The sequence below is a fragment of the Suncus etruscus genome, chromosome 9, assembly GCF_024139225.1.
Source record: "Suncus etruscus isolate mSunEtr1 chromosome 9, mSunEtr1.pri.cur, whole genome shotgun sequence".
NCBI classification, from domain to species: Eukaryota; Metazoa; Chordata; class Mammalia; order Eulipotyphla; family Soricidae; genus Suncus; species Suncus etruscus.
Window position 1 is genome coordinate 16,621,997 of NC_064856.1, and position 25,315 is coordinate 16,647,311.

Consider the following 25,315-nt stretch of genomic DNA (forward strand, 5'->3'; position numbering starts at 1 on the left):
ACAATATCACATACCTTAAAAATGTGTGAAAGGGGCAGTTCTCATGTCAAAATGTTCTTACCACCACAATGTAAGATATTTAAACAGATTTTGCACTGCAGAAAAGGAGGCAGCCTAGAGATCGTGGGCTGCAGGGAAGGCTGGATTTAGGTGCTACAGTGAGACCACTGCCTATTATTTATTATCTTCCAGCTCAGCCATGCTGGCCTCCTCCTCATTGCTGGTGTGAGACATTTCTTCCCTCTTAGTTTCAGCTGACTGTCCTCTAGCAAGTGACATCTGACTATTTCTAGAAGCAGCATTCCAAGGAGATGCTGAGAGGCCAACCTAGAGTTGGGTGCCTCTCCCTGTAAGTGGAAGGATGGGGCCAGTCTCTGGTCTGAACATCCCTATCAGGAATGGTATGAAGCTGGGAACAGCACAGGAGACCTGGCTGGCATCAGATCTGTGAACAAATATGTGTTGTATGGTGCTTGGAACAGCAAACGTTGGCTGTCCTTGAGCCTCAGAGCAGAATGGAGCTTTCTGAGAGGGAGTGGGGGTGTCTTCCAATCAATAAAGCACTTACGCACTGAGCCCCGTACTTGGAGCTTGCAGGGTGTTCAGAGGCCTGCACAAATGACTCTGGTTCCTGACAAGCAGCAGGAAAAGCACTTGCTGGCAGCAGGAGGCAATGCCACGGGCCAGCTAAGTGTGTGGTTCTGGCTGTACACACCTTCAGGGGGTCCCAAGGCTGAGAAGCCCTGGAAGGCCTAGGAAAGGGCAGGATAGAGGCGTGAGGCTCTGTGTTAGGACAGGAAATCTGCAGAGGAACCATCAAGAACAGATGTGAGGTGTGGAAGGTAGGAGTGGGAATGGAGGAAATGAGGGGAAGCACAGCTTTGAGGCAAAATACAAAATAAAAGGGCCTAACCACAGGAGTGCCAGAACAAAAACACAGCTTAATGTACATTTCCTGTTTATTCAGGAATGGACTTGTGTGAGATCGATGGGGAAAATCCGACCAAAAACAGGTAGAGGGACCAGCAAGCAACTTGGGGGTTAGAGGTGCATGCCCTATGGTTTGTGGCCCAGAATACCCCCCAAACACCACCACAGTAAACAGATTTGAAGGTGAGCAGTGGGAAAACAGGGACATCTGGGGGTCCTAAGGAAGAGTCTCTCTCCTGCAGAATCTGACACTGGACCCCCTTGAAAGACTCAATGCTGCCCCCCCCACCCCCCGGGAGGGCCCAGCAACCTCCCTCATTCCTCCCTGTAGTAAGCCAGTCCACAGCCTTCAGGGAGAATGAGCCAGCCTGAGGGGCAGGGATCATTGGTCAGTATATGCCTTGCAAGCAGGGGCTCTGGGTTTGATCCCTGGCACTGTTGGAGTTGGGAAGAATCAGCTCTGGAGTCTTCAGTATTCTGGAGATAGAAGATTCTAGAACCATGTAATCAAATCAAAACCTGCAGGAGCTAGGGAGGGCGAACTACCTGGTCAGCAGAGAACTGAAGGGAATCCTGGAACTGGGGGTAGGGAGAGAAGACAGGGGTTAAGGCACTTGCCCTGCACAAACCTGACCCTGCCTGGTCTCATCCAGCACTGCGTGACACTCCAGTGTGACTGGGTGGCTCGAGAGGTTTCCAGGACCAGCAGCACCAGTCTGGGATCTAGCCTGGTTAACCAGGTATCGCCGATGGTGTCCCTGTGCCCTGTAATCATCACTGTGGGCCTCCCCCACCAAAAAAACACAGGACCACAGTCCTGAAGATTCAGGTAGCTCGGGTAAGTTCAGGTGAGTGAGCCGCTCTTCCTGTTTAATCCTGTGGTGTTCAGTCACTCTGCGCCTGATAGCCATTTCGGCAGGGGATGGTGCCTCAGTCATGCCGAAGCCTGATTAGCTGGAGACATGGTACGGCACCCTGGGAATATTAAATCATATTTACAAGGGGATGACGTTGGCAAGATAATTACTGATGCTAAGGCAATCAGCCATGGGAAATACCTCTGCTGCTCAAGTGGTGAGAAATGAGCCGGCCTGGGGCTCGGAGCAGAGGCCTTGTCACAGGGGCAGCGGAAGGGGCTAGAATGATGCTGCCTCTGCTGTTTCTGTAATAGGATAAAGCAGTCTTGCAAATAAGCATCAGGCCCCAGGAGGCCCACAGTGGAGGGGATTTTAAAATCAGGCCAGGTCCTCCTGCTAGCATCCCTTTCAAAGGTGTGAGAACTGGGAGCTTTGAGATCAGTCACGCCACTGGTTCTCACTTTGGAAGGTTGATGTCTGCCCAAACACTGCAAGCACTGAGTAATAATTAATTTGTTTTCCCATTTTTTATTCATCAAAGACACACAGCAGCCAGCCAGCTGGGACAAGTGGGAGACAGAGCCGATGTCACCTCGTCCCAAACAAGAAGACACCTAACCAACCAGTCTTTTGTTAGCTCTGCCACATGATCCTGTGTAAATGTAGTTTGCCTTTTGAAAACATTTAAAATGACATGAAGGCCAGGACCAGGGATATGGCTCAGCGGTAGAACATATGCCTTATACGTATGAGGCTCTACGTTCTATCCTTGGCACAGCCTCCATGCAGGTCACTTTTGATCACCTAAGAGGGGCCTACAGAAATCTGTAAGAAACCCCCAGGTCCATCTTACACATGTAGCTGAAGGCCTCAGGATGGAAGTGACTTACCCAAGGTCACAGAGCTGGCTACCCACAGGGGCAAGGCAGATGTGAGAGAGCAGAGTCAAGAGCACAATAGCCGAGCATGGGTTGTAGACACCAACTTGGGAAAATGTGACTCTGGTCCTCAAACCTTACCAGCCATGGGACTCAGGCAACATGAAGGAAGTTCTGAGTCTAGCCTGTTTCCTTAGTAGTACATGGGGGACCATCAGAGCACCTCACCACCCACTATTGCAAGGCTTAAGTGAAACAGGACTTTGCATCTAGTAGCTGCTTATCCTGGATGATAGTGCCAATTCTGCCGGCTCATTTGTGGATGGTGGGCTGATGTGGGTCTGTGTAGGTATCAAACAAGCTTGAATATGGAGCACGGGACCTATCTTTCAGGTGCTTCCCAAAAATAGCCAATGAGAGGGGGTGTTCTGTTCCAGTGGAACCCTAGTGTTTGGTCACAGTGCTGGTGCCTCTGATGACACTCCTCTGCCCAGAAGCCAGCCCACCCACATTTAATGAGGCTCAGGAATCTGCAGTTTTGAAAATTATTTGCACAGTCTAACATTCACTATTTTATTCCTTCTTATTGTTCTGCTTGAGGCCATACCTAGTAGTACTTGGGGGCTGTAGAGCTGGAGATTGAACTCATGCCTCCTGCATGCAAAGCCTGTACCGAGTCCTTTGAGATGTCTCCAGCCTCGAATTCACCATTTTCAAGTGAACACTTTCAGTGGCTTTATCACTCATAAGACCTCATCCTCACTGTGTGAGAATCCCAACAGCAACCACCAGTCTCATCCCCAATTCCCTTCTCCCAGTAATCTTCATCTGTCTCTGTGGATTCGCCTCCTCCACGTGAACTTGGCCTCGAGTGTTGGTGTGGCTTCCTGTATTCACCCTTGTCTCAGAGCTTCTCTCCTTTAGAATCTCGGGCTTAATGAGCTCCCAGAGATCCAAGGAGGAAAACAGCAGCAAATTCACACCAGGTGAAACTTGTGCTTAGTATAAAATATCAGTCATCCCTGTACCCTTGGAAGATACTCCTAGTGGACACCTGATATTGTGGACAAGACCAAGCTGCCCCTCCCTGCATCTATGCTTTCCTCTATACATATATACCTACACACCTGTGTAAGGCTCAATTTATAGACTAGGCACAGTAGGAGATGAACCACCACACTAACAACAAAGACAACATTAACCATAAATGTAATGAGTTCTGTGAAGGTGGTCTCTCAAAAGTATCTTTTGGTGTGCAATTCGTTCACACCAGAACAACCAAATGCCGTTGCCTGAAAAAAGTGAAACTGAGAGCCAGACCTCAAACCCAGGGACCAGGTGGGGCAAGCTCAGTGCAATTATGCACTCTCCGAAGTGTCTCTGCTCACAGAAGGCAGTGCAGACTGCCCAGGCTTTTCTGGCCTGATGGGGAGGCAAGGTGCTCTGGGAGCTGGAGGAGACTCACATGGAGGGATTTAGTCTCAATTCCAAGACTTTAATGTACATTATGGCCTTGAAAAAACATCTCCAAGGAAACAAGTAGATCTTAACGTCTTATCCAGCAGGGAGCTCATTCAGAGGCCTGGATGAGCACGGCCTTGGAGAGGCTGGAGCAGGGATGTGATCAGACTATGAGATCTTGAGGTCAGGGTGGAGGATCTGTGCTAAAGGTAACCCCTATGAGCTTCCCAGGAGAACCGAGCCCCATCCCTGATTGGGTCCTTAGTGCTCCAGGGGAGAGCAAAGACAGCCAGAGCAAGACAATTTCTTCTGGGGGTAGGGTGGAAAATTGGGTCACAACTGGGATCCTCATAGGCAGTACCAGGGATCAAACCAGGGTCAGCAGCAGGTACAGCAAGTGCCTTATCCCCAGCACTCTCCTAACCATCTTTATTATTATTTTTGAATCTCCAGGTCACCATGCCCTTTGGGGATGGCTGTCAAGTACCTCTGTGGGTCTGAAGTTTCTGAAGGGAGGGGGTTGGCACATCACAGATGACCATCGGCTTCTCACTCCACCTTTTCCCGTCCAGATATGTAAGACTTTAAGAGAAAACAGGGTCAGAGCGGTAGAGAGCTTGCCTTGAATGAGGCCAACCTGGATTTGATCCCTTACACCTTACATGGTTCCCTGAGCCCAGCGTGGAGTGATCCTTAAGCACAGAGCCACGAGTAAAGCCCTGAGCACCATTGGTCATAGCCCAGATCTAACAAACAAAAATATGGAGAAAAGTAAAACTGATTGTCATATTTAACAGTCATCATGTTATGCCTTTTCCAGTCTGGGGTTCCTGGGAAAACATGGCCAAGTCTGCTCGGCTGTATCTCCATTCAGTTTTCCCGTGGTCCTCTGTCCACCTTCCAAAATGACTCCTCTGACCCCCGAGATGAGACAGTCCAACTTTCCCCATTACCCATCCACTTCTGGAAAAAGCAATCAGTTCTACTGAACTCAGCTTTTTCTTCTCCCTCAGTGGGAAGCAGGCTGCTGCCAAGGGCAGTCTCATCCAAGAGATTCTGTGAGAGACCATCAGGAATTCAGTCAAGTTAGCACCAAAGTCAGGCTGTAGAGAGTCCACAAACATGCCCTCACGAGGGGAGAGCTTCTGTGGCACGGAAATAACGTATTTACAAATGAAGGAAGGAATTTTGGCTCTAATTTGATAGACTCCAGTGTTCCCAGTATGAAGGGAACTGCAGGAATGGAACCCTATGAGAGGTCCCCTTGCTGGATGCCCTCCCAGTCAGCCTGTCTCCACACCCTCAGGGAGCTCCACTACAACCGGGGCACAATCGTCAGGCTCCGCCTCAAAGTCCCACCGAAACTTCTTGGTCAGGTGAGCTTGGAACCTCTCTGCTTTCTGCCTCAGGGTGGTGTCCACGGCTGTGCTGCGGGCCGATGAGAAGAAAACCTACAGAGAACAGAGGATAAGTCACTCCTGAGAACAGAGGGGCCAGGAACGCTATGGAAATTTCCCCATTGTGTCCTGCTCTTTGGGACAGGTGGATCAGCAGCTGTTGGCACAGGCCCAGGGCACCTGCTATGCTCCCCCCAAACCAAGAAAAAAGGTCCAAACTCAGCTGAGAAACTGGGGCCCCAACTTGAATGGAAAATTACTCTGTCCCAACAGAGCTGCCCCCCCCCCCCCCGTGGTAGGGAGGGCAGCGGGGTGGGGTATCCCCTGAGCCCCAGTTGGGTGGGGAGGAGAGGCTACTAGATACAAGCAGTAACTCAGAGGTGAGAGAGCAGCTATTGCGTTGGTCCTGAGGAAGGCTGCAGGGCTCAAAGGCCCCTGGACTGTGTGAAGCCCAAGGCCACTTGCCAAAGCTGAGGGGCAGAGCTGCTGCTCAGATCCAAATCAGCTGCAGGTGCTAATCTGAGATTTTGATTCCCCTTAAAAGTGGTCCCTGGTGTCTTCACTTTTTAAGTCGTGGTAGTATATACGTAACATAAAATCAGCCACGTTCCACATTTAAACCATGCACTACTTTTCACCATTCTATAATTCTGTAAGTCTATAATTCAGTGATGTCCACTCGTCCACACTGTTGGTACCAGCCATGTCCATCCCCAAAACTCCAGCCTCCCACCTGCTCTCTCCCTGCTCGGTCAGCTTTGATTCCTGCTGCCCTCCCCTGCTCCATACATGCCCTTTGTCCAGACCTGATGGCTAAGTCCTTCATCCCAGTGGAACCAGAGAATACTTACTCTGCATTTGCTTCTTGTATAGTGCCAGGGAAGGATCCCCAGGCCTCTCACAGGCAAGTGCACTAGCCCTGAGCAATGTAACATCCCTGGCTGGTATCTGTTGATACTGACTTCTTTTGCTCAGTCTAATGTCAAGGTGCTTCCATGTTGGAACAAGCTCGCCTCCTTGTTAGGACTGAACATAGTCCATCCTAGATCTATCCATCCTGAATCCATCCTGAGTCTGCTCTACATCCTTTGGTCACAGGTTGCTGCTTCATCTTGTTAAACATGGTGTTATGTCTATATGTGTATAATTCTCTGAGTTCAACTCTTTCCATTCATTTGGGTACAGACTTAGAAGGAGAATTACTGGACTGTCAAAGTCAATCTGTTTAATGCTTTGAGGCTGATCACTTTATGTTCCATAGTGCCAGCACAATGAGACATTTACCCACACCCCTGCCAGCACCTGTTATTTCCAGGTATAGGTTTGTAGGAACTACTATTTTTGAGTGCCTGCATCCAGAAGTGCTTGAGGACCAGAAGCATTCCTGGCTGTGTCTGGGAGCCATGTGATGCTGGGAACTGAGCCTGAAATCTCTCACTGTCTCAATACTATGCTCTACCACTTGGGTCCCATCCCATCTCACCCTCAACCCCAAGTCTCTATGTCTTTTATGTGACCACCCTTATGGGTTTAAGGTGATATCAGGGTTTTGACCTGTATTACCCTTATTAGTGTTGCTGGCTCCTGTCCTGATTTCATCAGCCACCTACATATCTTCTTTGACAAAACACCCAGGTAAGTCCTTAGCACATTTTTTAATCAAGTTATTTAAATCTTATTGGTATTAAAATCTCAGAGTCCCTTTATCTAAATATTAATCCAAGATTTTATATTCAATTTAGTTCAGATGAATATAATATAAACATTGGTAGTGGGGTAGAGAACAGAAACTTTCTTTTTTGGTGGGAGGGGAACTGTCAGTGTTCAGGGGTTACTCCTGGCTCTTCACTCAGGAATCACTCCTGACCATATGGATGCTGGGGATCGAAGCCAGGTTGGCCATGTACAAGGCTGGCCTTGTACCCTACCTACCACTGCACTAGTTCCAGCTTCGAGACCAGTAATTTTCTTGGTATCTAAAATCCAACTCCTGGGGCCAGAGCAGTGGTGTGGAGTGGTAAGGCATCTATCTGCCTTGCTGGTGCTAGCCTAGGACAGATCGCAGTTTGATCCCCCAGCATCCCATATGGTCTCCCAAGCCAGGAGTGATTTCTGAGCGTATAGCCAGGAGTAACCTCTGAGCGTCACCGGGTGTGGCCGAAAACCCAAAAATAAATAAATAAATAAATAAATAAATAAATAAATAAATAAATAAATAAATAAAATCCAACTCCAGACTGTAATGGATTCCAACACCTGGGAATAATAGCAAATATATTAATCCTCCTCATACTGTTCCAGAAAGTTTCAGAGTACTTCAATAGAACCTCTTAATGCACAGAAAAAAAATACTAGAATGCCTATTTTATGAAAAGGAGGCTGACAGGAATTAAATGATGAGATTAAAAACATGCAGAAATTGAAGCTGGAAGTAAAGCAGGTAAGGCAGTTGCTTTCCACATAGCAGACCTGGGTTCAATTCCCAGCATCCCATATGGTCCCTGAGTGTAGAGCTAGGAATAAGCCCTGAGCACTGCCAGGTGTGGTCCCTAATCAAACAAAAATAAAAATGCCTAAAGGAAGAAATGTTTTTTTTCCAAGCTGTCCAATGCTACCCTCCAGGTCCATCCCAGAGTCAATAGTATAAGGGGAGCAGATGTTTGTTTCACATCCCTTCAGACCACAGTACTCAGTCCACCAGCATCTGTGTTAGGAACCTCAACCTGCCAAAGGCAATAGGCCACAGACAGCAGATTCCAGGGCCCACATCCTCCAACCCGAATCCCACTGCCTTTCTGAGAATCATAACCATTTGGTGGATGGCAGCAGAGAGAAGTGACTAGGGGTGGGGGTCTACAGATTCTGTTTGATTAACTTGAGAACTGCTAAACACAGGCATAAGAAGCACAGCCACAACAACAACAAAAAGGCAGATCAATAACAAATTAGAGGGGCTGAGAGAGCATGCTGGGGAGAGGACAATGGGGGAGCTGGAGGCTGTCTGGAAGCAGCTAACAGAGCTGGCCCAGGAGTGCTGAATGCAGCGCACAGCTGAGCTCTTTGGAGGACTGGAAAGGAACAAAGAGAAGCCACAGAAGTCTTGACTCAAGCTTGACTTGTTTCAAAGCTAGGGCTCATGAGATCCTGCCCACCCAGGGTCTGTTCCCAGAAGTACTGAGCACCTCTTGTCTCCATTGGCACAAGCCCCCTCCTCTTCCTTCTCAAATCAGCTCTCTTACTCTGATACCCTTCCGCTGGTGCAGTGGGACTGCTGCGTTAACAGGCTCTGCTTACTCGATGTGGCCCAAGCACATATACTTTTCCTCTACTTAAAATACCCTTCAGCCCCTGGTTGCTCCTTTATCATGCTGATTTCCATGATAGTCTCCAGTTTAGCTCAGAAACCCCCTTCTCACACATTCAGATCAAGATGGAAAGGTGTTCCTCTGTGCAGTGCCCGTGGTTTCTACCTCAGATAACAGTGCATATATTGTAAGCCTTCCCAGACCAATGCACTGATTCTTCTTCATCTTTTAAATGTTGGGGGTAAATGTTCAGACACAGCTGCAGTTCTCAGAGGCTAACCCAGTTCAGTGCTTGGGGTTTGCTCCCAAGAGTGTTCAGTTGACCATGATATGCTGGGGGATAGAGCTCTGACCTCTAGCACACAACACAAGTACTTGACAGTGTCCATTGGGGCACTGTAGGGTATTTGCCTTGCATGCAGCTGACCTGGGTTCAAACCCTGGCACCCAATATGGCCCTGAGTCCGCTGGGAGTGATTTCTGGGTACAGAGTAGGGAATAACCCCTGAGCACCACTGAGTGTGTCCCCAAAACAAACAAAACAGTGCCCATTAAACAAAAATATGGAAATATATAGATATACTGTGTGTGTGTGTGTGTGTGTGTGTGTGTGTGTGTGTGTATGTGTGTGTGTGTATGTGTGTTACAATCAGTGGTGCTCAGGGATCATGCCTGGTGGGAATAGGGGACCATATGAAGTGTTGAGCTTTAACAGATTAGGTACATGCATGACAAATGCCTTAACCACTGTACTATCTATCAGGCCTCCTGTTAGATATTTATGGAGTAAAATAATTAAGACAATAGGTTCTTAACAAATTTTATTTTATTTACAACAGGTAAAGCACTTGCTTTGCACACTAACCTGGGTTCAATCCCCAGCACCACTTATGATCCATGAGCCCACTAGAAGTGAAGGCAGTTCTAAGTCTATCATCTAAGTCCTATCTCCTGGCACCTAAGTCTTATCATCCTCAGGCATGCCTCACTGTCCACAAAAAATTTAATTATAGTTTACTTTCAGAATAACTGCCAAATAATAGCTCAATAATTCTGTCGGTGTGGGATGGAATAAGAACTTCATCCTGGGGACAGGGTGGCCTATTTATCAGGTCCTGATTGTCACCCAACCCACATGACATCTCCATAGTAATAATATGTGCTTTAATAAAAGCACAAGTCAAAACATATACCACTAGTCTCTACACTTCTCACACTGTGCTCACAATCAGAACGATCTGTATCCTCTAAGAGTCCAGAAGAGCCTACCTTATCAATGTGTAGGCACAGTGCAGCACCTGGTCAAGCACAGTTATGTCCAGTGGATCTCACTAAACAGACATGAATGAGCTGCAGGAATTGCAGCTGGCCATGGCCGGGAGGGAGAGGCTGGAAAAGGCTGGACTCATCCCTCACACCCACTGCCCATACAGGAATACATGCCTGAGTACATGCGACCAGCAACAAGAGGAACAGAAGGCTTCAGTCTGAAAAATCAGGCATTCAGTCGGAAAACTGCCTTATTCTTTTTTAGAACATACCAAAACTGCAATTGGCATTTCAATACAAATAAAAGACTAAGCATCTCTGAGCTGGAGAGATAGCACCGTGATAGGGCATTTGCCTTGCAAGCAGCCCACCCAGGACCAACAGTGGTTCAAATCCCGGCATCCCATATGGTCCCCTGTGCCTGGCAGGAGTGACTTCTGAGTGCTGAACCAGAAGTAACACCTGAGTGCTGCCAGGTGTATCACAAAATCAAAAAAAAAAAAAAAAGACTAAGCATCTCATATATGACCATGAATGAACAAGTTAATCAGAAATAGAAATATTCATAAAAGATGTGCCAAAGCTCAGACAAGATTGACTTGCCCTTTTTTTTTTGGGGGGGGGGGGTCACACCTGGCGGCGATCAGGGGTTATGCTCAGAAATCGCTCCTGGCAGGCTCAGGGGACCATATGGGATGCCAGGATTCAAACCAATAACCTTCTGCATGAAAGGCAAACACCTTACCTCCATGTTATCTCTCTGGCCCCAACTTGTCCTTTTTTAAATAATTTATCAATATATAATCTTTACTACAGACCTGGGAGGGAGGTAGACAGGAAATTATTATTCCCAATGTAAAGATAAGGATACGGACAAATGCTAAGCAAGTAATAAACGTCAAACTACATCTAGTCCGTGGAGAGAAATCGAAATCCCTTCTCCATACCAAGACCTTCTTTGTTTCACCAGTCAACACATCCATGGTATGTTCAGCATCAGCCTGTAGAGAACCAAGGGGCCAGTAGATCTGGTGTTTCTGGAACCCCTTTCTACTTCCCCCCAAGAGCCCAGGACAGAGCAGGGGTTGACTGTTTTTGAGGAGGTGGAAAAGTGAACTGAGGGGTTCTTACTGTTTTACATCACTGAGCTCCATGCCTTGTTCTCCAGGCTGAATATCTGAAGCCAACTCTACTGAGGCAGAACTTATAATCCGTTAAATTTGCCCATTATAAGTGCTCGGTTGGCTTTGACAAATGTATCCATGCATGTAACCAAAGTATGATACAACAGAGAGAGACACATTGCAGTTTTTCCTTTTGGCATCCATGCCTGAGTTTGAAGGCTCACAGAGAACTGCATAACCATCCCCACAATCAAGACATTAAAGTTTCACTGAGCCAAAAAAACACTCCCAGCCCCACTATTTATCTATTTGTGTTGGCTTATATACTTCATATATATACATATATAAAGATAAGGATAGCGATAAATGCCAAGCAAGTAATAAATGTATACACATTATATATATTATATATACATACATATACTTCATATATTGAAACGCACAGGGCCAAAAAGATAGTACAGCGGGTAGGGCGCTTGCTTTGCAGTAAATTTGGGTCAATTGCTAGCACCACATTCAGTTCCCCAAAACAGCCAAGAATAAACTCTGAGCATAGCCCAGTGTGGCTAAAAAAACCAATGCTCGGGGTCGGAGAGATAGCATGGAGTAGGGCATTTGCCTTGCATGCAGAAGAACGGTGGTTCAAATCCCGGCATCCATATGGTCCCCTGAGACTGCCAGGAGTAATTTCTGAGCATAGACCCAAGAGTAACCCCTGAGCACTGCCGAGTGTGACCTCCCCTCAAAAAAAACAACAACCAATGCTCCTTCTCCTCAACAAAAGCTCACAGTGCAGAAAAAGAGATGATTAGACAGTGCCTAATTTTCAAACATAATTTTACTTTGATCCTCTTTTAAGTTACTTTAATAGGGACCAAAATAATAGTACAGTGTTTGCCTTGCATGAGGCTGACCTGGGTTCAAAACCCGGCAACCCGGGGCCGGAGAGATGACATGGAGGTAAGGCATTTGCTTTGTATGCAGAAGGTCGGTGGTTCGAATCCCGGCATCCCATATGGTCCCCCGAGCCTGCCAAGAGCGATTTCTGAGCATAGAGCCAGGAGTAACCCCTGAGCGCTACTGGGTTTGACCCAAACATCCCCCCCAAAAAAACAAACAAACAAAAACCGGGCAACCCATATGATCCTCTAAGCCTGCCAGGAGTGATTCCTGAACAGCGACAGAAGTAACTCCTGAGTGCTGTGGGATGTGTGGCCAAAAAGCAAACCAAAAAATTACTTTACTTTAGAAAATTTAGTGACAATATGGTTATTATATTTACTAATGTAAAATTACTTTTTAATATTGCTAGGAAAAGAGTCACTTTAATATTGAAGATTAGTACCAGATATCTTAAAGTACTCATGAAATAAAGTAGTAACATTTCAGACAACTGCAATGATCTAGAACTAAAAGCACATCCATTAGATATTTTTATTTCAATAAGAAAAAGGCATCAACACGTTAACCATTAAGCTTGTATTTTCTGAAACTGTAAATTACTTTAGTCAGAAATATGAAAGCTTTCCTTTAAGACATGCTAAATTGAGCTCAGTTAGGTCACCTTGAAAAATTAAAAATATCAAGGTAGAGAGCTGAGTCACTACTTTATCCTATTTTTTGGCTAGACCAAAAAGATAAAATTGCCTAATTTTTTTTCAATTCCCAGCTGATCATTCGAGTTAGAGTAAAACTAGCCACAGAGAGAATATTTTATTTCCACTTGCAGGAGAAATTGGTGTTAAAAGTAAGACTCTCACTTCACACTGATTAGCAGAAAAGGGACAAGCTGGAGTCACCGAGTCTTCTGAGACCCATGGAAAGAGCCTAGGAGTTTTCAGCAGGCGCTTGCCCACAGAGGGGGCCAGGCAGTCTCTGCTGCAGAATGCCTCAGCCCGGTCATCTAGAGATCTGCTATCTGGGGGGAAATGAGGCGATCTCCATGGTCCCATGTCCATAACTGTTAAGTGGGCTGCATGGTTCCCCTCCAGCATGACGAGGGCTGCGGGAGGAGGTACATGCACTGTGCAGAAGTGAGAGGGTGGCTGGAGGGAGAGGAGTCGAGAGATTTGTGACAGCTGGTGTGAGGTTTAACTGATACAGACATTATGGTCAGAACCAGAGTTTTCCCTCAAGAGTGCTGGATCTTGGCATTTTAAACATTGACCAAGAGAGGAAGCTGGAAAGTACAGATGCCTTCTTGACAATAGAAAGAATCTTAAGAAAAAAATAAAATAAAAGGTGACATGATATGACTCTGCCTCAATGCTGGGCAATCAACAACAAAAGTCCTTATTTTGTATATAACTCACTTTCTAGCATACTATTAAATTCAGCTTATCCTTTCATTGGTTTTAAACAAATTGTGGTGACTCAACTTGTTAAGTAAAAGAAAAGACCTATTTTTGGAGCACAAACAATTTTTATTCAGACTTAGATTCTGGGATTTGTAAAAACCAGGGACAGATTCAAAAGGCTACACATGGCCACAGTTAGACAAGTCGATGTGGCTGCCTCTTGGGGTGTGCGTGTGCGTGCACACACAGCTTTTCTCCGCGGGGCCCTGCTATTCAAGCTCCCAGGAGAAGAGTCAGCGCTCCCAGCCTGGCTCCCTGGGGGACAACAGGCAAGAGGTTGGGCTGTAGCAGGCTTTGAGGGGTTGATTCATCTCCTCGCCAGCATTGAGGAAGGAGGGATCACTGCTAGGAGAGCCACACCATCCAGAGGGCATAGAAGTAACTCTTTACTTAAAAAAAATAGTGCTGTATCTTTTCTTTCCAGTGTGACCATTAAATCTCAATAGGCCCTCCAGGTGACTGCCCACCCCCAAGTCATTCCCAATTCTCTAGACCCGAAGATATGAACCCCAGTCTGAAGGAGCTAAGCCCTCTTGGGTACTTACTCCTATGCTCCCTGGCAAACCAAATGCCTAGCCCATCACAGTTACATTGCCACAGGAATGAGCCACTAAGTCATCTGAAGAACACTAGCACAACATGGAGAAGCATTTGGTGTCTTCTTGGTGTTGAAAATAACCAGAAGAATGAAAAAAGGACTTTAGGCAAATGTGTACAACTCAGTGGGGAAGTCCATAAATCCCAGAAACAGTCTGTGCATCAGACCAATGACAAGAACCAAAGGGAAGGAGAGTGAACAGGGACTGCTTCTGAGAGTGATACCTGGAAGTATCTTGTTGATGAACAAGGGCAGAGGGAAAGCAGGTTAGGGGAAGGCATGGACACGTACTAAGTGTCTGATGAAACAGCCCTTGAAGCTGTAAGCAGTGGTCCTCAAACGTTTTAAACAGGGGGCCAGCTCACTGTCCCTCAGACCACTGGAGGGCCCGACTATGAACAAATTCCTATGCATACTGCATATCTTATTTTGAAGTGAAGGAACAAAGCGGGAACAAATACAATTGGCCATAGTTTGAGGACCACTGTAAAGCTTAGTTACCAACAATGAACTTACAGCACTTAAGAGGGAAGATCGCCTGTAAAAGTGCTTTTGGACAAGAACAGAAGAAAGGTTAATAAGGCCTGGCCCATGCAGATGTGGCTTGGAGACAGCCGCTGCTGAAGAACTGGGTAGCTTCATCCTCTGTTTGGAATTTTCACTGTCTAGGCAATCGAGATGTAGAAAAAAGATGGGGGCCATGTTTAGAGCAGCAATTCAGGTGATGTGATGGGAGTAAGGCTGCTGGGGTGGATGTGGATGAAGCGTGAGGTAGTCTCCACAGGACCAAAGGAGGGATGTAGATGAGGAGAAATGCCTCCTTGGATACTCTATGGAGTAGCTTAATTAATCCAATTGTTTCCTTTCCCACCCAAACAGATGCTTGACTCATGGAATGTCTTGCTTATGTCATGTGTCCAATCCTAAGATCCCTAGAGAGCAGGTGACCAGCAATTATCTGCTAAATCAATGACCCTGGGAACAAGAATCCTGTAGTCTACTCATAGCTCTGTACTCAAAACTTTGAGCACAATGCTTCAGATAAAGGATGCTTAAAGACAATGTCCATATCTCTCTATTTTTAAGAAAAATGTCCTGGAATTTTCCCAGATAATCATATCCCAGGCTGGAGAGACAGCACAGCAGTAGAACGTTTGCCTTGCACAGGGCCAACCCAAAACCAACCTAGGTTTGATCCCCCACGCCTACCAGGATTTCTCAGGGCAGTCAAGAGTAACCCCTGAGTGTTGCTGGGTGTGGCCAAAACAAAAACAAAAAACCCCGCAAATAATCATATCCTGATTTCTCAGTGAAAAGTTCCAAAACAGGGATTAGAGTAATAGTAAAGTGGATAGGGTGCTTATCTTGCACATGGCCAACTCAGGTTCAATACCTAGCATCCCATATCCCTTGGGCACTCCCAGGAGTGATTCCTGACTATAGAGCCAGGAGTAACCAGCATTGCTGAATGTGGTCCAAAGATAAAACAAAAATCCCATGAGAAAAAGTGCCCAACCATTATCTCTGCATACCCCACCTGGGAACCTCAGGATCCAGCTGCCCCCTTTCTGCTGTACATCAAGGGCCAGCAACAAAGCCCCAGTAATCAGCTGTGGTTGTGCTGATGCTGGTGGGAGCAGAATCATCATGGCTGTCTGGGTGACAGCCTTACCTCTACTTGGAAGTATCAGGCTGATGCCCCTGCATAGCTCCATGACTTATGAGCTGTAACAATGAGGAGCTCTCCCCTGCAGTTGGCACAGAGAGTTCATGAGAGTTCTGTCACAGATAGCAGAACCATTAAAGGGTGCTTTTCTGAAGTGGCACACAGCGACTCATCCTCAAAGTCTGTACAAGTTGTCCAACTGCCAGCAGTGGCTACCCATTCACAGGGACTCACATACAGTACAAAGGAGTTTGAAAAGGGTCCCTGATGAAGTCCCACTGAAGTTAGAGTTGGGGTGTGCTGTGAACTCAGTATTGAGAGAACATAAAGCAAGTCAGGGGCCTGGCTACAAAGCCTGTTGACTGCTGGCCAACCGAGTAAGCTCCATGGTAACTTCTCTTTCTTGAGTCTCCATGTTCTAGTGCACACAATAGAAATAACTCTTCCTGCCTTTCAGGCCTCTGCAGAAATGATCCGAGGTAACGCATCACCTGTGTGACACGCATGGCACCTGGTGCCCAAGAGGCACATGGAGAATGTCTGAGCCATCCTTGCCTAGGTGGGCATGATAGGCTCGGGACTAGTCACTATGGGCAGAGCAGACCGAGGAGGTCCTCCCACAGAGACAGCAGAAGGCAATTTGTGAGATGGAGCATGGAAGTGACAGCTTGGAACTTCTGTCTCTTCTATCCTCAAGAAAGTTACAAAATATGAGTGACAGAGACTGTCCCAAGCACATAAAGGAAGCTAATCTGTTTGCAAAGGGAGGAAATAGCCCAGGATGAAGATTTTAAGTTGTTTGAAGCTTCTTCCCTAATTACCACTCATAATGAAAATTTAATTGCCAAGTTAAAGCAAATTTCACTTTTTCTGTCAGAGGAATCTTGGCAGAAGCTGGCACATTTTGTTTGAACAGGAAATCAAAGCTACTTTAATGCTTAAATGAGATCTAAGGAGCTGCAGATGTTTCCCCGGGAATAACAAGCTTCAGGACTGTCCTTCTGAGCTGCAGCAACTTACAGCCTCAGGGAGGAAGAAAGAGTTTAAAGTCCAGTAACTCAGATGGTTGGAGGTGACTCAGGGCTATATACCTCCGAGGTAGGCACTCTGGGGCATGGCAGGGAACAGGTGATTGTGAGACAATCTGGTATCTAGGAAGCTTAGACTCAAGCAGAATAGGGAAAAAGAGCCTAAGATTAGGAACCTAATGTAAGGAAAGTTTGGGCAGTGAAAGGACAAAGAGTGCCCTCTCCTGCAGATCCCTGACTGCTGGGCGTCAGCTCACCTGTAAGGTGCTGGTGAGGAAGTTGTCCTGGGAGACAATGTCCACGAAGAAGTCTGCAGGGATCTCTCCGAGCTGGTGGTACAGGATGGAGATGAGGTGTGTGTAGAGGGCGTGGTGCTTGGCCATGGCTTCTTCTGATCGGCACAGGAGGTTCAGGAGCCGCTTCCAGTGCTCAAAAGCCTCGTACACATTCCCCAGCAGGAAGCAGACGAAAGCAAACTGAAGTTCCCCTGGAAGGTGCACATGAAGTGAGATGGGGGCAGGGGCCTAAGGGACCCTGAATGGTCACCTAGCTGGCCAGTTCCTGCCCTCTGGGAAGGCTGACCTTTCACCTCAGTCATTCCTGAGAGCCTAGAATGGGGTGGGAGGCTGCACCTAGTAGGTTCATGTAAAGTTTGCTGAACTGTTATCAAATCAAGTCACAACAAACCAAATGACCAGTTTTGGACTTTAAAATCAGACAGCTAGAGAGGAGCCGGAGCAATAGCACAGCAATTAGAGCGTTTGCCTTGCAATGGCCCACTCGGGATGGTTCGATTCCCCACATTCCATATGGTTCCCGAGACTGCCAGGAGTGATTTCTGAGTGCAGAACCAGGAATAATCCCTGAGCACCACTGGGTGTGGCCCCCCCAAAAAATAAAAACCAAACAGCTAGAGAAGAGCTATACTTGCATTGCCTGATATTTTAAGAGTTTATAAAACGTGTCTGGATACTGTCATGCGTTGATCCCAAATTTGGCTGCCTAGCAGAATTACTGAGAGCTCATTCAAAAATGAACAGCCCATCTCTCTTTTCTTCTCATCTCTCTGCCTGTCTCTCTGTCTCCCTCTGTCTTTCTCTCTCTGTCTCTGTCTCTGTCTCTCTCTCTCTCACACACACACACACACACACATACACACACACACACACACACACACACACACACACACACACACACACACACCAGTTGAGGAGAAATGAGGGCCTTGTTCACTAGCATCTGACCTATTGAGCCCCTAGGGTCATCTGCAAATGTCTCTTCTCAAGTCAAGGAAATTTTCTACTTCACACCATGCCATGGTCCCTCAGCTCTACTCCATGAGGCGATCTCCATGATAGGGGAACTGGCCTTATTTTTGAGTTCACCTCAAGGAACTTGCCCATGATACCACATGCAGTGTTTAGCCCACATAAATAGTGGAAAGGAAAAATCCTGACAAGTATAATCCTGCCACAAACTAGTGGGAAGGTAGAGTTCTAGAGCACCTCCAAATGGGAACATCTGTGAGTTCCAGGGCTTAGCCTGTCAGCCAGAGGAGTTTGGTCTATTTTATAACAGGACTCAGTGATTTTATCTCTAGAAGCAGCTTCAAGCTTCCAGAATTCAAATCTCAGCCCTACTTCCTACTACTCACAGATGTATAACATGACATGTTTCTTGATCTGTTCCCCTCTCTATTTCCTATTTGGAGATTGTAGAGATTATTAACTGGATCAAAACAGTACAAGTGAAGCATTTATAACCATGCCTGGCACAAAATAGCACTTGAGAAATAGTTATGTTTTTATCAGTATATGTATTCCTGTTTGTCTCAAACAAAAAGACCGAAAGATCCAGAAGTCATTGTCCTTGAATGAGATCAGACCCATTTAGGGTGTTATGTGCAAACTGTCTCTGGGCCTAAATGCACTGCTGCTGACCAAGAACAGGCATTCTCTGGCTTCAAACTTAACTAGGGCTTCTGCAGTCTATCTATACTGGTCCATAATGAGAATGGGTGCATTTGGCACCAAACGCCTCTAAATGTGGTGTCTGACATCTTGAGAGATCTAGGAAAACTAGTTCCATGTTTCTGTACTTGTAAGCCCGTGTAGATATTCTAACCTCTATTTTCAAAATGTAGTCAAATTGTTTTGGTATGACAGAAGTTAATAATGTGTTGCTTCAACTGGCTTTACATGGCCAGTTTGTGACTTATGAGCTTATTTCTTTTTTTTTTTTTTTTTTTTTTTTTTTTTTTGTGGTTTTTGGGTCACACCCGGCAGTGCTCAGGGGTTATTCCTGGCTCCAGGCTCAGAAATCGCTCCTGGCAGGCACAGGGGACCATATGGGACGCCGGGATTCGAACCGATGACCTCCTGCATGAAAGGCAAACACCTCACCTCCATGCTATCTCTCCGGCCCCAATGAGCTTATTTCTTGATCGTAAGGCATTCAAAATGTATATGTTTAAATTCATACATTTCTGTGCTAGAGAATTTACTTTGCATGTGATGATGTAGGTTCAATTCCTGGCACCTCATGTAGTACCCAGAGTACCTCCAAGTGTGATTCCTGCCTGAACACAGAGCCAGGAGTAGGCCTTGGGTACTATTGCATATGGTACCCAAAACAAAAAAAATAAACTCGTGTATTTCTGACCTCATTTAAAAATATATGATATCATAAATAATTTCAAAGAGCTATTCAAAGACACACAGTTACTTCTTCACATTTTTACAAGATGATTTGGAAAAACTGATATACTTAAGAGTAGAAAACAGGAGCCAGAACAATAGTACAGCAAGGTACAGTGCTTGTCTTGCAAAGATGACATGGCTCAATCCCTGAGTTCATCAAGTGTGGCCCAAAGAGCAAAAACAAAGAGCAAACAAAGAGCAGAAAACAGGATTTGTATTTATTAATTAACTTACTAAATTAAAATACTTTGTAATGTACTAAGATTCACCTTTTTATCCTTTTAATCAGCTGAGTCAATGATATTAAAGACCATATATCTAAAAGGTCTTTCTCAGGAATCTTCCAATTGAAAAATGTGCAAAAATGCCTGAACAATATATAGAAGTACTTCATCGGCTGTTCAAGACATGATAAATGTTTGTTGTCAAAGAAAAGTGACCTACCTAGAAACAAAGAGACCATGCAGCTTGAAGAGGGGCTTTACTAAAAGCCCTTGGCCAAGTCTACCTGCAGCAGGGGACAAGGCTGAGACTGTTTCCACAATACATGTGTGCCACAAATCGCACGGAACTTGTGCTAGATTCCACTTAGACCAGAAAGAAGGGGGCCCTTCAGGCCCATTGGCAGAAAGCTGGCTCTGTAAGTCACTAGGAAATAGAAGAACCACTTAAATCAACATGGCTTTAGGAGAAAGCCATGGAATGGTCTGGGCGGGGGATTGGGAGTAAGTTTTAGTTGGGTTTACCTCCTTTGATATATAGTTCAAAGACAGAAAGCAATAATTAAAAACAAAAAAATCATAGATCCCATCAATGGAACTGGTATTTTTCTGCACCAATACCAGGAATCAGACTTCTACCAGGGAAGGCCCTAATGCTGCCCTAATGTCTTGCTCCAGAGTGGGTTCGTATGACATCCTGATGACTTGGAAACAGCAACAACTTGCTTTTAGGGCAGGTTCCCTGAATTGCCACCTAACAGTGAGATGAAACTAGAGATGCTCTGTGACACTTTGACTTTGATATAGGATCTGTGCAAAAACTAGGATCTCTAATAACAGAAACCTGACTGTAACTACCGTAATTGTGGGACCACAATGAAAGACTTAAGACAATTTAGTATGCCTAGAGCATGTACTTGGTCTTGTGGTAGGATGCTTCATGGGTAGGGTCTCCCTGTTTTAAGGCCAAAGGTTTTTCTTTTCTATTTTCTCCAACTTCTGCTGTGCCTATGGAAAAACAATAACAACAACAAAAACCCACAAAAAAACCTTGCAACACACATTTTTTATTTTTACCACTTATTTGTTTTACCACATATTTCTGCATTTTTCTATAAAACTAAGAAAGAAAAAAGAAAGGCTGGGGGCCAGGGGCCAAGTGGTCTCAGATGCATTGGTGGAGAAAAAAATAAGGACGGAACTAAATTTCCAAGCCAAAGTCAATGACAATAGAATCAAGAGGTCTAAACTTGAACAATCTAAACTTAATTGGGCCTATTATATTGGCAGGACAGGGGACAAAGGGTGCTGGTATAGGATACACTTTGGAATCGTTGGTGGAGGGAGGTCAACACTGATGGTGGAAATGGCCCTGACTCACTGTATATCTGAAATTCAACTATGAAGGACTTTGTAGATCACAATGGTTTCAATAAAATAAAATTAAATAAAAAATAAATAATAAGGCCGGCGAGGTGGTGCTAGAGGTAAGGTGTCTGCCTTGCAAGCGCTAGCCAAGGAAGGACCGTGGTTCGATCCTCTGGTGTCCCATATGGTCCCCCAAGCCAGGGGCAATTTCTGAGCGCTTAGCCAGGAGTAACCCCTGAGCATCAAATGGGTGTGGCCCGAAAAACCAATAAATAAATAAATAAATAAATAAATAAATAAATAAATAAATAATAATAAAATAAAATCAGTGCCCAGAATCTAAGTAAGAGGCTGGGGTAGAGAATGCAGGGATGAAGGCATTTGCCATTCATGTGGCCACATGAGCCCCACCAGGAACAAAGCCTGAGCAGAGTCAGAATAATCCCTGAGCACAGTGGATGTTGGCTCCAAGCCCACAACTAAATATACAATAAACAAATAGATAAGCCAGAAGAAAGCCCAACACCTGTAGAGGCAGGAACCCCGTTCCCCAACCTAGTCAGAAGACTCCTCTCCTCCAGAGATTCACTCAGGGAACTGGTTTCTTGCATATACAAATTTATGCGGGCCCTGCTCCAGATCTCTAAACTCTGTCTGAGGGAGGCTAGGTCATCTGTTCTTTACCAAGTATCCCAGGTAGGACATAGAACTGGCCAAGTAAGGCATTAGTGGACAGGCTACAAATACATCAAATATACTCCCTTACTCTAAAGCCCCACGCTTCCTCCATGAGGAGCTCTGCTCCTCCTTACCGAGTATATCCTGGGGGCTTCCAGGAAACTGCTTGCTGAGCAACGTCTCCAGGGCATAGCTCAGGTCCATGCTGTGCCGGGTTATCTCGGCTGGTGTGGCCCCAGCTGGGAACATCTGTGTGGGCAGCTGGGAGAAGCGGATCTCCGTCCCAGCTCTAGGCTTCATCTCTGGCAGCCGGGCCAGGCCCTCCTGGTAGCTTTTACATTCAGTGTCACAACGTGGCAGGTTCTGCTCGAGCCGATCCTTAGTGTGCTTCATGGAGAGCACGGGCAGTACCTCGGAAAAGGCACAGATCTGTCGGCTCTTAGGCTGCAGCTTCTCCATGGCAGCCTCGCTGATGAAGTTAGTGAGCGAGATCCACTTCTTGAGGGTGGCATAGGGGTAAGGTCCCAAGAACGGGTCGAGCTCCTGGAGGTTTGCCCGCATAGCCTCCACCTCAGTCTCTGGGGCTGGACTTAGATCTACCTCCTCACGAAGCGCGTTCCAGCGCAGAACCACCAGCCCGCGCTGCTGCAGGCTCAGGAAGAAGCCCATGCGAGGGCCCACCTCCCGTGGATTGGCCTTGTCCACTGAACTGTAGTGAAGAAAGTGGATCCCTGGCGGGATCATCTTCACACCACGGAACTTGGGCCCCACTTGCCAGGAGTTGTAGTCAATGCCAAACTCTGTCCCCTTGGGCATGTTTAAGATGACCACGGTGGCCCCTTCAAAGAAGAGGCTCTTGGCAAGCTCAGGGTCCATCTGCATGGCGGCCATGGCACTTGTAGCGAATGACCTGGTCTTCTAGAAAAGCTGAGAAGGAGAGTAGAGTTAGTAAGAATCCAGGGAAGGATTCTCTGGGCATCAGGTACTGAGATTCCAAACAGAACCATCTCCCCTGATCCACTTATTTCCCAACAAAACTGTCTCCCTGGATCCTCACCATGGGCCCACAACTGCCAAAGATATGTGGAGAGCATGACCAGAGAAGATGTTTGTGTTTTGGTTTATGAACAATGAGATTCACTTCACAGCTGGAAAACTCAGTTAAAAAGTGACAAACTCAGGGTTGGAGAGATAGCACAGTGGCATTTGCCTTGCAAGCAGCCGTCCCAGGACCAAAGGTGGTTGGTTCAAATCCCGGCGTCCCATATGGTCCCCCGTGCCTGCCAGGAGATATTCCTGAGCAAATAGCCAGGAATAACCCCTGAGCAACGCCGGGTGTGGCCCAAAAACCAAAAAAAAAAAGTGACAAACTCAAGATCACACATAGTGTCCTTTCCTCAGTCTACTTAGGATGTGCTCTCAGAGTTCCTTCAGCACCCAGACCAGTGGAAAAGCCTGGAGAGGCCATTCTAAACAACAGCCTTGTCTGTAATCTGCTGAAGAGTGCCTGAAGAGGTTAGAAGGATGATTTAATCAGGCATGTACCCTGATTCCCATAAGCCTCGGATAGGCCCGAAAATGAGTAAAAGGAAGAAAGTGCTGGCACATTAAAATTCACAGAAGTTTTGAATATTAGGGCATTTTTTCAACTACAAACCTTTTGTTCTACATTAAAAAACAGAAAGGGGAGGGGGGTGGAGAGATAGCACAGCAGTAGGGCATTTGCCTTGCATGCAGACAGAATCCCAGCATCCCATATGGTTCCCTGAGCCTGCCAGGGGCGATTTCTGAGTGCAGAGCCAGAAGTAATCCCTGAGTACTGCCGGGTGTGACCCAAAAAACCAAAAACCAAAACAAAACAAAAAATCAAAGGGTAGAATGCTTGCACTGTATAAAGGTTTGATTCTTGGCACTTCATATGGTCTTTAAGCTTTGCTAGGAATAATCTCTTAGCATAGAAGTTAAGACCTGAGTACCACCAGGTATGGGCCCAAAACCAAAATAAAAAGCACCTTAAAGTGAGCTGGAGTGTTAGAACAGCTGATAAAGTGCTGTCTTGCAAGCAGTCGTCCTGGGTTCAATTCCCAACACATAGATATGGTCCCTCAACCATGCCAGGAATGATCCCCGAGCACCACTGAGTGAGGAACAAAAAAATTTAATAACCAACCAAAACCTAAAATGGGGGCCAGAGAGAAAAAGAAAAAACCCTAAAATGCATCCTGGTGGGCTCCAGGCACAATCAGCTAGAGCAGTCAGGCCTGAGCAGATGTTTAGCTACAGGCGAAGCACTGCCATGAGCAATTTCTGAGCGAGAGCCAGGAGTAACCCCTGAGTGCTGCTGGGTGTGAGCCAAAACACACACACACACAAACACACACACACAAATAAATAAATAAAACCCTAAAATGCATCCTGGTAGCCTTCAAGCACAACCAGCCAGAGAAATACCCGTCAGGCCTGAGCAGATGTTTAGCTATAGGCCCAGCACTGCAGAGTCAAGTGTCACTGGAAGTGTGCCTGATGAGAACACTCCTCAAAAAATCTCAATACAGGGGCCGAAGAGATATCATGGAGGTAGGGCATTTGCCTTGCATGCAGAAGGATGGTGGTTCGAATCCCAGCATCCCATATGGACCCCCAGGCCTGTCAGGAGCGTTTTCTGAGTGTAGAGCCAGGAGTAACCCCTGAGCGCTGCTGGGTGTGACCCAAAAACAAAGCAAAACAAAATCCCAATACAGTACAGGAGTGATAAACAGGATGTAATGTTAGTGCCAGTTCTGACCTATATCACCCAAAACAGACTCAGGTGCCATGGAGAGCTGTCAAGCCACATAAGAACTTATTGATAACTATGTGCATAGAGGCTGCTGTGAGATGCCTAAAAGGATTTTAAATGGGACTGGGGTGGGGGGCAGAGAGACAGTACAATGGTAGGGTAGGGTGCTTGCCTTGTACATGGCTGATTCATGTCATATTGTTCCCTGAGCCTTGCCAGGAGTAATTCCTAAGTGCAGAGCCAGGAGTGACCCCTGAACACTGGCAGGTTTAGTCCCAAAACCAAATAACAACAACAAACAAATAGGGCCAAGGAACAGAGCTGCAGCACCTGCAGGAGTCCTGAGTTAGAGACTGCACTGCACAGTTCCCACTCCGGCATCGTATACCAGGCCTAGGGGTACCACCAAGTGTGGCCAGACAGATAAATGGTTCCAACATGAAGTGATCAATTCAAATAATCACCTAACTTTATATCCCAAGATGCCTATTCCAGGCAACCAATAAAGCCCTGAGCACTGGACTGCTAAAGGGTCTCTGCACTGAGGCACAGGCCTGAAGGAAAAGTCTCACCAAGGAACTTCTAGGTCTGGTGGCTGTCGGGGTCCAACAAGATCCCTCACTGTATGAGGCAACAGCTGCCTATTTATCCTTTCACTTCTTTAATTTTCAACAAACAAGACACAGTAAGGAAAGAGAAA

The 25,315-nt window shown here is 46.3% G+C and overlaps 1 protein-coding gene across 1 annotated transcript; it reads right to left on the minus strand.

The window, feature by feature from the left end:
- Window positions 1–4,743: 4,743 nt before the first annotated feature.
- Window positions 4,744–22,758, minus strand: AAR2 (AAR2 splicing factor). The gene is made up of 3 exons (XM_049779299.1): window positions 21,971–22,758; window positions 17,128–17,357; window positions 4,744–5,577 (listed from the first exon to the last, which is right to left on the minus strand). The coding sequence occupies exons 1-3, from the start codon at window positions 22,725–22,727 to the stop codon at window positions 5,410–5,412; spliced, it is 1,155 nt and encodes a 384-aa protein (XP_049635256.1). The 5' UTR covers window positions 22,728–22,758; the 3' UTR covers window positions 4,744–5,409.
- Between the last annotated feature and the right edge of the window lie 2,557 nt (window positions 22,759–25,315).